General features: G+C 39.3%; 1 protein-coding gene across 1 annotated transcript in view; it reads left to right on the forward strand.

Moving 5' to 3' along the window:
- The first annotated feature begins 332 nt into the window (after positions 1-332).
- Positions 333-12,539, forward strand: part of USP14 (ubiquitin specific peptidase 14) — a 48,342-nt gene continuing 36,135 nt past the window's right edge. Inside the window, exons 1-3 of the mRNA XM_040479264.1 lie at positions 333-580; positions 6,104-6,249; positions 9,374-9,406. Of these exons, the coding sequence (XP_040335198.1) occupies positions 565-580; positions 6,104-6,249; positions 9,374-9,406 (195 nt within the window). The 5' untranslated portion in view covers positions 333-564. The remainder of the gene's footprint in view (positions 581-6,103; positions 6,250-9,373; positions 9,407-12,539) is intronic.

Here is a 12,539-nt window from a genome sequence, read left to right on the forward strand (position 1 = left end):
AATAAGCAGACAGACTCAGGTGAGGGGCGGAGCGAGGCCTCTCTCAGCTCTTCTCCCGCCTATATTAACAAGAAAAAAAATGCCCGTCTCGAGCCGAACCACTCTTTCAAAAAAAGGGAGAAAGACTTTTTAAAAAAGACAGCCGCCAGAAAACCAACTCTGCACTCCGGCGGGGACCAGGCAGGGCGAGGCCAGGCCCACTTTGAGGTGGGCGCTGAGCAGCGGCGTGCATTGCGCAGGCGTGCACCTGTACTGGTGCAGGGGCCACAGGCTCGCGTTTGCCCGCCCCCGCCTCTCCTGGCTTTCCATCCAGTAGGCCCCGCCTCGCCGGCTCTGCGCCGGGTCTTCTCCTGCAGTTGCCCTGTGGCTCCGTGGGCGGGTAAACTGCGTGTTGCTGCGTCATCGTCAGTGGCCGGTTTGAATGAGACTCTCGTCGCACCCGTGCTGCCGCCACTACCGCGCCTCCGCCTTGGCCGCCGCCACAGCTTCATCGCGTCCCTTTCCCTTCGACGCCCTTGCCAGGCCCAGCCTTCCTGCGCCGCCGCCGCCGCCCTTTGTGCCGCCATGCCGCTTTATTCAGGTGAGCTCTCTGCTCGCCCTGCGGTTCCGTTCTGTGCTAGGCCTCTGAGTAGGCCTGGCCTTCAGGCCGGGCACCCGGCTGAGCACGGGACGGGGGAGGGGATCGGGAAGGCGTGCGTCGGGGTGACTGCGGCGTGGCGATGACCCTGGCCCCTTTCTCTCTGCCCGCTATTTCTGAGCTCTGCAGCTTGAGGGACTGCTGCCCCTCCTGGCCCTGGGTGGGTGGGGGAGTGGAGATGGGGAGCGCAAGTCAGTTACTTGGAGTGGTGACTCTGCAGAATAGTTTCTGTCGCTGTCCTAGTGAACCGGGAGAGGTGAGGGTGTGTCCTGAGGCACCCGGGAGCAGGCTAGAGGTGTAGCGGGGCTTTTCTTGGGCTCATTAGTGGTAGCTGTGGAAGGGAGAGGTAAGGGCGGGATGGAAGGACTGGAGATGGAAGGTTAGCTTTCATCGTGCTTGGGGTTTCTGTCAGTAGCTTCCCATAGCTTACCCTTTGCAGCCTTTGGCTCAGGCACCCTTTTTATACCAATTTCAGTTTTATCCTGAGGCATACTGCGAACTTTTTGCTTTGCTTTCATTTCATCAGACGTTACATTGGGCTTCTGTGTCTGAAGCATAGCGTTAGCGTTGAGACTTAGATGAATACAGATATCCACAGGCGTCATTTCCTTTTAAATGGCGTTTGACAGTTTTTGTTTTATTTTATTTTGCTCCAAGGTATTGGCCAGGGATCACATTTTCACTTAGTTAATGGCCCTTGCTGTTTCTTAGTCTTATTCAAAATGGCACCTGAAATGTATGTAGTGGCTTCGGTTAGCTATGGATGTGTGATTCATTGGCCATTCCTGACTTTATCATGATTCCTTTATTGAAGATTCAGCATTTTCAAAGAATGGTATGAAACAAAGGAATAATGTTTAATCTTGAGGTTGATTCTTGATGTTCTAGAATCTTGAATGCTTAAATGATTGCTCTATGTCTTTCTAAAGCCACGATTAACAGTAGAATGGTACTTGAAATATTCTATTTATGCAATGTAGAACTGAGGGGTTATCAATTAAGTAATGGCAATAAATACCAGTGTATGCTAATATGTAAACACACTACCAACATCTCTGTTCCCCTCAAAAATACTTAATATTCACCAAACTTTCTATCTTAAACATTAAGTTCTATCTTAAATATTTAATCATATTTTTTCCTTATTTCCAAAATGAGAGAATTGGGGTAGATTTCCAAGGTTTCTTCCTTTCTTCCTTTCCTTTTGACTTCTCCATTTTGAGATTCTGTATATCAGGTTCTGCAAAAACCTCTATATTAAAATGAGAACGTTTTAAGTACCATTTCATAAGTTTTAGTAAAAAATTAAATATCCAGATTTGTATATGGGTAAGGATAAGTGCCATAAAAATTAATATGTATACCTGGCACAAAGCTAGTGTTTTTATAACGTTGCTTTGTTTCAATCTTCAACATAATCCTGTGATACTGGTAGGATTCTCTTTGATGGGTGAGCAAAAAATTAAAGTAACTTGTTCATGGTGACACAGCTAAGTCAATTTCAGATGGGTTCTTCATTATTTCTTAAATTTTTTTTTAAATTATTTTTGAGAGAGAGAGAGAGAGAGAGAGAGAGAGAGAGAGAGACAAGGCATGAGCAGGGGAGGGGCAGAGAGTGAGGGAGACACAGAATCTGAAGAAGGCTGCAGGCTCTGAGCTGTCAGCACAGAGCCAGACATGGGGCTTGAGCTCACAAACCGTGAGAGCATGACCTGAGCCAAGTCGCACGCTCAACCAACTGAGCCACCCAGGTGCCCCTCTTCTTCATTATTTCTTTTTTTTTTTTTTTTTTTTATAATTTTTTTTTTCAACGTTTATTTATTTTTTGGGGGACAGAGAGAGACAGAGCATGAACGGGGGAGGGGCAGAGAGAGAGGGACACACAGAATCGGAAACAGGCTCCAGGCTCCGAGCCATCAGCCCAGAGCCTGACGCGGGGCTCGAACTCACGGACCGCGAGATCGTGACCTGGCTGAAGTCGGACGCTTAACCGACTGCGCCACCCAGGCGCCCCTCTTCTTCATTATTTCTAATACTGTTTTGGTTTTGTCTTGTTTTTTTCTTGTGCTATTGTTTTATGTTCCTTGCTTATTTCAAGATTACAGTTGTGCCCTCTTCAAACCCATTTCCCCACCTGCTGCTAGAGTGATAACAATGTTCAAAATAGACTGAAGTGGCCTTTAAAAAAGCCTTTCAGGAATTTTACATTTCTATAACATAAAGCCCAATGCCTGTATGTTTTAGCATGACTTATTTATCTTTCTTGACTTGATCCTTGGCCAGTTTCCAGTTCCAGCTTCTTACCCCTCTGGGAATTACTTAAATCTCAGAACACATAATGCAGTTTTACGCTTTTGATGTTTTTCTTATCTTTTCCAGGAATGCTTATATATCCAAAGTGTCTGGATAACATCTAATTTTTTCTTTGAGACTCAACTCAAAGTTGATAGCCAAAGGCACCCCTATAACTATTAGTTAAGCATCTGACTCTTGATTTCAGCTCAGGTCATGATCTCATGGCTTATGAGATCAAGTCCCTCATTGGGCTCTGTGCAGCTGGCCTGGAGGCTGCTTGGGATTCTCGCCCTCTCTGTCTGCCCCTCCCCGGCTTGCGTGTGTGCTGTCTCTCAAAAATAAATAAATAAACATGTTAAAAAAAAAAAAAGTTGTGGGCACCTGGGTGGCTCAGTTGGTTGAGCATCCGACTTCAGCTCAGGTCATGATCTCGCACTCTGTGAGTTTGAGTCCCGCGTAGGGCTCTGTGCTGACAGCTCAGAGCCTGGAGCCTGCTTTGGAGTCTGTGTCTCCCTCTCTCTCTGCCCCTCCCCTGCTCATGCTCTGTCTCTCCCTGTCTCAAAAATAAACATTAAAAAAAAAATTTTTTTTAAAGTTGATAGTTGTAACTAAAAGTTATCACTTTTTCCAGGAAATTGTTCTTCACTCATGAAGCTTTCCTTTGTGATCTTGGAGCATTTATAATATTTATATGGTATTGTTAATTATTTTAACTTTTTCTCCTCCAGTCTCTCTTCTTACTAGATTCAAGGTTCATAGAGTCTCCCAAATACTTGTTACTGGGCTTATTGAATGAATGCTAAACACATTAATTGAATTGGTGAAAGAATTGTGATTTATAGTAAGGATTAGTTGTTCATATTTTGGTCTTACAGGAAAACAGACAACTATTGTGAGATTTTCATTTGAATAGGTGTGAAGTTTTCAGTGGAAACCAACTATTACTTCTTATGTATTTTAATTTTTTTTTAATGTTTATTAATTTTTGACAGAGACAGAGCGTGAGTGGGGGAGGGGTAGAGAGAAAGAGAGGGAGACACAGAATCCAAAGCAGGCTCCAGGCTCTGAGCTGCCAGCACAGAGCCCGATGTGGGGCTCAAACTCCAGGACCGTGAGATCATGACCCAAGCCAAAGTCAGACGCCTAACTGACTGAGCCACCCAGGCCCCTCTTTTTAAGTATTTTAAAAGTTAGCTCTTTTTTGAGGCAGATTGAAATTTTTTTATCATGATAAATATATGTAACATAAAATACTATTTTAAAAAATGTTTATTAAACATTTTTTTTTTTACCATTTTAATTTATTTTTGAGAGCTAGAGACAGAATGTGAGTGGGGTAGGGGTAGAGAGAGAGGGAGACCACAGAATCCGAAGCAGGCTCCAGGCTGTGAGTTGTGAGCACAGAGCCCGATGTGGCGCCAGAACCCACAAACCATGAGATCATGACCTGAGCTGAAGTCAGACGCCCTACTGACTGAGCCACCCAGGCACCCCTAAAAAATATTTATTTTTGGGAGAGAAGAGTGTGTGCACATGCACAACATTGGGGGGAGAGTTGGGGACAGAGGATCCAAAGCAGCAGGCTCTGCACTGACAGTATAGAGCCTGATGCAGGGCTTGAACTCACAAACCATGAGATCTTGACCTGAGCCCAAGTCGGACACTTAAGCGACTGAGCCACCCAGGTGCCCCTATTTTAACCATTTTTAAGTGTACCTTTTTTTTTGGCATTAAGTACATTCACGTTGTGTGACCATCATCACTGTCTACCTTCAGAACTTTTTCATGTTCCTAGACTGAAACTCTGTACCTTTTAAAAATAACTCTGCCATTTCCCCTCACCCACAACTCCTGGCGGCCTCCATTCTACTTTCTGTCTCTATGAATTTGACTACTGTAGGTACCTTACATAAGGGAAATCATAGTATTTGTCCTTTTGTATCTGGCTTATTTTGCTTAGTGTATCATCCATGTTGTATAGCAGGTGTAAGAATTTCATTACTTTTAATTTTTTTTATCTTAGAGTACGCGCATAGACAAGGTGGGGAGAGGGGTAGAGGGACAGAGAAAGAAACGTAGGTAGGCTCCATGCTCAGCAGGGAGCCTGATCTGGGGCTCAGTCCTATGACCCTGGGATATGACTTGAGCCTGAATCAAGGGTCACATGCTCAACTGACTGAGTCACCTAGGCACCCCTGAATTTCATTACTTTTTAAAGCTGAATACTGTCCATTGTATGTCTGTACCGTATTTTGTTCATCTGTTGATGGACACTTGGATTGCTCACATCTTTTGGGTTATTTAGAATAATGCTCTGTAAACACTGGGTGTACAAATATTCATTTGAGTCCTTGCTTCACACTTTTGGGTATATATTTAGAAATGGAATTGCTGGATCACATGGTAAGTTTAATTTTTTGAAGACCCTCCATACCTTTTCCACAGTGGCTGTACTGTATTTTATATTCCCATCAGGAATATAAAGGGTTCTAGTTTATTTACATCCTCAGCAGCACTTGGTATTTTCTTTCTCTTCTTCTTTTTTAATAGCCATCCAAATGATTAAAGTAGGATTCTTTAATAATTTAATTGTATCTTTGGATTTTTCTTAATATTTGACCACTTCTGGCTTAGGAACCACACCTTTCAATTCTCCCATGGAGCTTTTCTTATAATCCAGAATCTGTATTCCTTGACCTGTTTTAAATATGCTTTATCTTTACAAGCATTTTTTTCTTCTCTCAAATTATCTTTCTAAACTTTCTTTTTCTATTCCAGTTGTATGTACTAATTTTAATAGTTGCTTAGTTAAACATATTTTGAAGTCCTTGAACCTCATTCTGGGAAGTATTTCAGTGTGATCATATTTTGCTGAGATTATTAGGGTAGGATTCAGAAGACTTGAATATTTACTATTTTGTGATGTTAGTGAATCAGTCATGTTAAGACCCCATTTCTGTGTCAAGTAGGAAGTTGGGTTAGATTCACTTAAATTTTATTCAGGACCTACTGCATTCACATCATTCCTGAAAAGGTAGGCATTGTGAGCATATTAAGAGGAATGACAGGCTAGTTCTTGAAAGCCAAACTAATAGCTTCCCTGGGGATCTTCTAAATCTAAAGTCGTGTTATTTTATAAATTAAAAAAGTAAATTATGGTTTTATTTCCAGTTACTGTGAAATGGGGAAAGGAGAAGTTTGAAGGTGTAGAATTGAACACTGATGAACCTCCAATGGTGTTCAAGGCTCAGCTTTTTGCACTGACTGGAGTCCAGCCGGCCAGACAGAAAGTTATGGTGAAAGGAGGAACGTTGAAGGTAAAGTCCAAATTTTCATTATATGATACTATATAATGACTGGAAAGACCAGAAAATGCAGCAGTTGAGGTATTTTATTTGGTGAGAGTATATAGTCTATGAGATTAAAGTGGTTTTATTCATGTTAGTGTAGGAAAGAACATTAAAGCATCATCAAAATTTTTATTTTAAAATGCATTGTATCAGAATACTCCTGGGGGGTCAGAGGAGTGTGGAACTTTCCATGTATCTCTGTTTGGATTTTTTTCCTGTGAGGGTGTGTTAAAAGTATTTTGTTTAGACAAATACAAAAATCTGTGTATATATCCTTAGTAATTTTCTGTTATAGGAGTGGAGAAAATTTTATCTCTGTTAGAAATATGGAAGTTGCTTAAAAGGAAAAGACCACAAGGTATTTTTGTACATACATTCAAATGTTGTAAATCAAAGTATTACAACATCTTTACCAAAGCCCCAGTTCTGGAATACTGGAAAACTGTTAATTTTTTCTTTTGGCCTGTTTTGCATTCTACTCATTAAAAAGGAGCTCCTATCACTTAAGAGTAATTACTATCTAACACCTACTTGGTGACAAAAAATTTTGCTTAAAAAGAGCAGGGAACATAATTTTCCCTTGGAATGATCACATTGACTACAATTATGAGTTTAAGCTTACTGGCATCATTGGTGATGGGCCACAAAAAGATGCAAGTATTATTGTTTGTAATACTATGTAAGTATAGTTTTAAAAAGGTACTATCCTCAAGAGTTAGGTATGAAATACTGAAGAGCTGTAGGTAACTATAGAGATAGGGCTTGGTTGCCCCTGTAAGCTGGGCAGTAAGAGATGTTGGTGAAGAAAACATTGTTTTCCCTCCAAGTTACAGTATGAGCTTTTGGTCATTAGGGAGGTTGGTAACCTAATTTGTGGTGAGCTGTATACTGGTGGTATACTGTGGAGAATTACAGAAAAATGGTAATTAAATGAAACTGACTACTAATAGTTATCACTTACTGAATACTTACTCTGTTCCAGGCTTTTATTTTCTTTAATTCTCACCTATATGTATTTTAAAAATGAGAATAAATGTGTTTTATAATTTCATAAATGAGAAAACTTAGCATCAGAGAGATTATTATTATTTTAAGTGTTTATTTTTGAGAGGGAAGGAGGAAGGAGCAGAAAGAGAGGGAGACAGAGGATCCAGAAGTGGGCTCTGCACTCATAGTAGAGAGCCTGATGTGGGACTCGAACTCGTACCGTGAGATCATGACCTGAGCTCATGTCCATCTTTAACAAGCTGAGCCTCCCAGGCACCCCAGTGTCGGAGAGATTTAAGTAATATATAGTAAGGCACCAGAAGATTTACAAGTCAGGCAGATCTGGGTTCATTTTCCAATTTTGTGTGAGCTCAGATAACTAAGTGATCTGAGGGAGCATATATAGTTACCATTCCTTATGATTTGTAGTAATAACCCTTAAACTGAGAAGGGCATTTAGGAAGTTACTGTTGTGCTTTGAAGCAGGGTGTCCAGAGAGCTAATTAGTGGCACCATCAAAGGGAAGCATATTGAGTGCCTGGCATCTTCAGTAAAAGGGAAGGAGTAACATGTGGAGTTTAAGAAACAAAATAGATGAACATAGGTGAAGGGAAGAAAAAATAAAATAATAAAAACAGAGGGAGGCAAACCATAAGAGATTCTTCACTTTAGAGAACAAACTGAGGGTTGTAGGAGGGGAGGTTCGTGGGAGGGTTGGGCTAAATGGGTAATGGGCATTAAGGAGGTGCTTGTGGTGAGCACTGGGTGTTGTATATAAATGATGAATGAATCACTAAATTTACTCCTGAAACCAATACTACACTTTATGTTAACTAACTTGAGTTTAAATAAGTCTTGGAAGAAAAAAAAAAAAAAGGAAAAGTACTGAGGTTAGGCAAAATACCTGTGGGCCAATCATGGCATGAAAAAAAATACCTGGTTTTAATTGAATATATTGAGGTGAAAGTATTTAATTGCTTCATAGATGTGAAATTTAGGATATGACAAACATTTGTAGACACAGCAGATATTATTAAGGGTTAGTTTGCCTTTGGTAATCCTGGTATAATTTTTTCTTAATGTTTATTTATTTTTGGGGGAGAGAGTGTGAGTGGGGGAGGTGCTGAGAGGGAGAGGGACAGAGGATCTGAAGTGGGCTCTGCACTGACAACAGAGAGCCTGATGCGGGGCTCAAACTCATGACTTGAGCCAAAGTTGGAAGTTAGACACTTAACGAACTGAGCTACCCAGGCACCCCCCTGGTATAATTTTTAATAGCACTTTGATTCCTAAGAATCTCCTACTTTTGGTAATAAATTATATAATTGTTCTAATTATGTAGATCTTATTTTATAAATTACTCTTCATTCCTGTCCTGTAAGCTAGTTATTAGCTTTGCTAGTTCCATACATGCAACAAACATGCAAAAAAATTAGTATCTGTCATCAATTAAATGTTTTTTAGTCTTTTTGGAACTGTTAGGTTTATTGTCTTTTATATTGTGGCTTTTGTAGTTTAAGCAATTGTTAGACTTACTGGCTTTAAGACTGTGCATGTGTTCCCTTGTGTGTGAGAGTGGAGGAGGGGCAGGAGAGAGAGGGAGACTGAGAATCCCAAGCAGGCTCCCACTGTCAGTGCAGAGCCCGAAGTGGGGCCCCCATCCCAGGAACTGTGAGATCATGACTTGAACTGAAATCAAGAGTTGGGATGCTCAACCCACTAAGCCAGCCAGGTGCCACCCCCCCCCCCCAAGTATTTTTGATTATAGTAATTTTAAGTAAAATGTACATAAAGAAAAAACTGTTTTGGAGTAGCTTTTTTTGTTTGTTTTTTAAAGTATATTTCTTTTGAGAGAGAGCGGGGGAGGGGCAGAGAGAGAAGAGAGAGAGAATCCCAAGTAGGTTCCACACTGTCCGTGCAGAGCCCAACATGGGGCTTGAATCCATCAACTGTAAGATCATGACCTGAGCTGAAGTCAAGAGTCAGACACTTAACTGACTGAGCCACCCAGGTGCCCCTGGATACCTTTAAAATTAGTTGATTATTAGAATATGTTCAATTTATACAGCTGTGGTTAAATGTTTTTTATTTGTCTTCAAAACAGGATGATGATTGGGGAAACATCAAAATAAAAAATGTAAGTATTATCATAACACTTATTATAATGCAATTTCTTTATTATTATACCAAAATACATTCTAAATGCCTTTTTCCATATATATATGTATATGTTCCAGCACTATCTGTTGAAAATACTTTCCTTTTCCCGTTGACTCATCTTGGAGTCTTTCTTGAAAATCACTTGGAGTTTTATTTTTGGACTCCTGTGTCATTGATACATTTGATTACAACTTAGTTACTAAAATTTGTAAGTCTTGAAATGAGATTAAGTTCTCCAACCTCTGCCAGAATATTTTAGCTTCTTTGCATTTTCTTATAATTTTAGAATAAGTCTGTTAATTTTTACAAACGGACTCCTGGAATTTTGAGATTGTATTGGTTCTGTAGTTCATTTTGGGGAGAATGGGCATCTTCCTATTGAGTATTAAAATGCTTAACTATGATGTACTCTATTTAGGCCTTTATATTCTCTTAGAATTGTGTCGCTTCTCTGTGTAGATAGAGATCTTCATGGTTTTTGTTAGATTCTTGGAATGTAGTGTTTCTTGGCTGTTGAAAATGATATTTAAAAAAAATTTTGTTTTCGAGTTCATGGGTAGATCGGTTTGTTTTTATCCTGACCTTACTGAATTCACTTAATACTTTGAGTAGTTACTTTCTAGATCCCCTTGGGGCTTTTTATGTACATACGCATGTTTTCTGCAAATAGAGTTATTTTTACTTCTTCCTTTCCAGTCTTTAAGATTTGTTTCTTTTTATTGCCGTACTTCCCTGGGCTAGGACTTCTAACACATTGTTGAATAGAAAGTGATGAAAATGGGCATCTTTGTTTTATCCTAGCTCACTCATTTCATGAAGACCTTTTAAATTATGAATGGCTGTTGAATTTTGTTAAGTGCTTTTTGTGGTTATTAAAAAGGTCATATGGTTTTCCTACTTTATTCTGATAATCTGGTTAGTCTTCTTGATTTTTAATTGTTAAACCTGGCATTCCTGGGATGTGTGGCTTTCATACTTTTTGGTGTTTGTGACCCCATTTATACTCTATTATTATTTCTAAACCCCAAAGAGTTTTATATATGTGAGTTATATCTATTGATATATTAGAAATTAAAACTGAAATTAAACTATTTAGAAATAACAATAACAGACGCATTACATGTTAATTTTTTTTTTTTTAATGTTTTCCAAAAAATACATGCAATGACTGGCAGTGTTCTATGTTTTTGCAAATCTCTTTAAAAGCTAGCTTAATTAGAAGATAATTGAACTCTCATATTTGTTTCTGCATTCAGTATGTTGTGATATGTTGTTTTGGTTGAAGTATTTATAAGAACTCTGGCCTCACATAGTCAAATAGTGGGCAAAGGGAGTGGTCTTTTAAGATAAAATCGTGAACATTCTTCTTTCCTAGTACACCAGAACTTAACATGTGATAGTTTATAATTGGTTAGTTTGTGGTAGAAACCACATCAGTGACCTTTCCAACATAAACATCTATTTGTCTGTTTTGCACTTACAATGGATCTTAATTCTTGTGCATGATTTTGTAACATCATGTATTGGTCATTTGGAAAATACTCGTTTCCTAAGTTTTTTAGATCTTACATATGTTAATGTATTTTAATATACAATACCAAAAAATGGCATTCATTAATATCACCACCAACCTCAACAGTACATAGAGCTGCCAAGTACCTAGTGACAGATGTAACATTCTAATTTTCACTCAGAAGCTCTAATTTTGTCATCAACTATAGTCAGTTTTTCCTAAGGCATCAAGCTCACTTCATTTATTTTTGAGAAAATATTGGCTAAATAGTCAAGTATAAAAACCCATAATTTGTAGTTGTTGTAAGTAAAAATGGTATTTCATTACAAAAGCAACTACTCCAGGGGTGCCTGGGTGGCTCAGTTGGTTGACCATCCAACTTTGGCTCAGGTTATGATCTCACGGTTCATGAGTTCCAGCCCTGCATCGGGCTATGTGCTGACAGCTCAGAGTCTAGAGCCTGCTCTGGAATCTGTGTCTCCCTCCCTCTCTGCCCCTCCCCCCCCCCTCTCTGTGTGTCTCTCTCTCTCTCTCTCTCTCTCTCTCTCTCTCTCAAAAATAAACATTAAAAAAAATTAAAAAGAAAGCAACGAACTAGTTGCTAGAACTAGTTTGCAACTCAGATGTTTATGAAAGCTTATCCTGAAGAAAATAATCATACTTTGGTATGCAGATGTGTTGTTTTCATTGATTTTATTTTTTAAATAGATTTTGTTTTTTAGAACAGTTTTAGGTTCATAGCAAAAACTAAGTGGAAGATACAGAGCTTTCCCACATATCCTCCTCCCTACACATGCAGAGCCTTCTCCATTACCAACATCCCCTACACATAATTTGGCACATTTGTTGTAATTGATCAGCATGCATTGACACATCATTGGTACCCAAATCCATGGTTTACATTAGGTTTCACTCTTGGTGTTCCACATCCTGTGAGTTTGGACAAATGTATAATGACATGTATTCCCTAATATGGTATCATTACAGAATAGTTTTACTGTTCCCCGCCCCCCCAACTCCCAAATTCTGTATGCTGTGCCTGATCCCTTCTTCCCTTCAACCCTCTGATAACCATTGATATTTTCATTGTCTCATGGTTTGGCCTTTTTCCAGAATGTCCCATATTGGAATCCTACAGTATGTGGACTTTTCAGATTGACTTCTTTCACTTAGTAATCTACATTTAAGTTTCCTTCATGTCGTTTCATGGCTTTGATAGTTCAGTTCTTTTTAGCGATGAATAATAGTCCATTTTCTGGATATACCACAGTTTATTCACCTCCTGAAGGAGATCTTGGTTGCTAGAAGTTAAGTTTTTTTTTTTTTTTAAATTTTTTTTATTGGATGCTTTCCATTCCATAGCACAGAATATGAAAAAGGAATGTACTCAAAGGTTGAGATTTAATAATCATCTTTACCAGTTCATTTGATGTCATTACTTTGATATGTGTTAAACTGTTAAAATTTTTTGCACTATTAGTGCAAGTGTCTGCACAATGAACAAGGGACAGTAACTTCCTTGGTATTATGAAAACAGCTTTGATTGTGTTGACTCTGTGAAAGAATTTTAGAGGGGTTGACAAACACTTGGAGAATG

This window comes from Herpailurus yagouaroundi, unplaced genomic scaffold (assembly GCF_014898765.1).
Source record: "Herpailurus yagouaroundi ecotype Mexico unplaced genomic scaffold, PumYag 142, whole genome shotgun sequence".
Classification (NCBI taxonomy): Eukaryota; Metazoa; Chordata; class Mammalia; order Carnivora; family Felidae; genus Herpailurus; species Herpailurus yagouaroundi.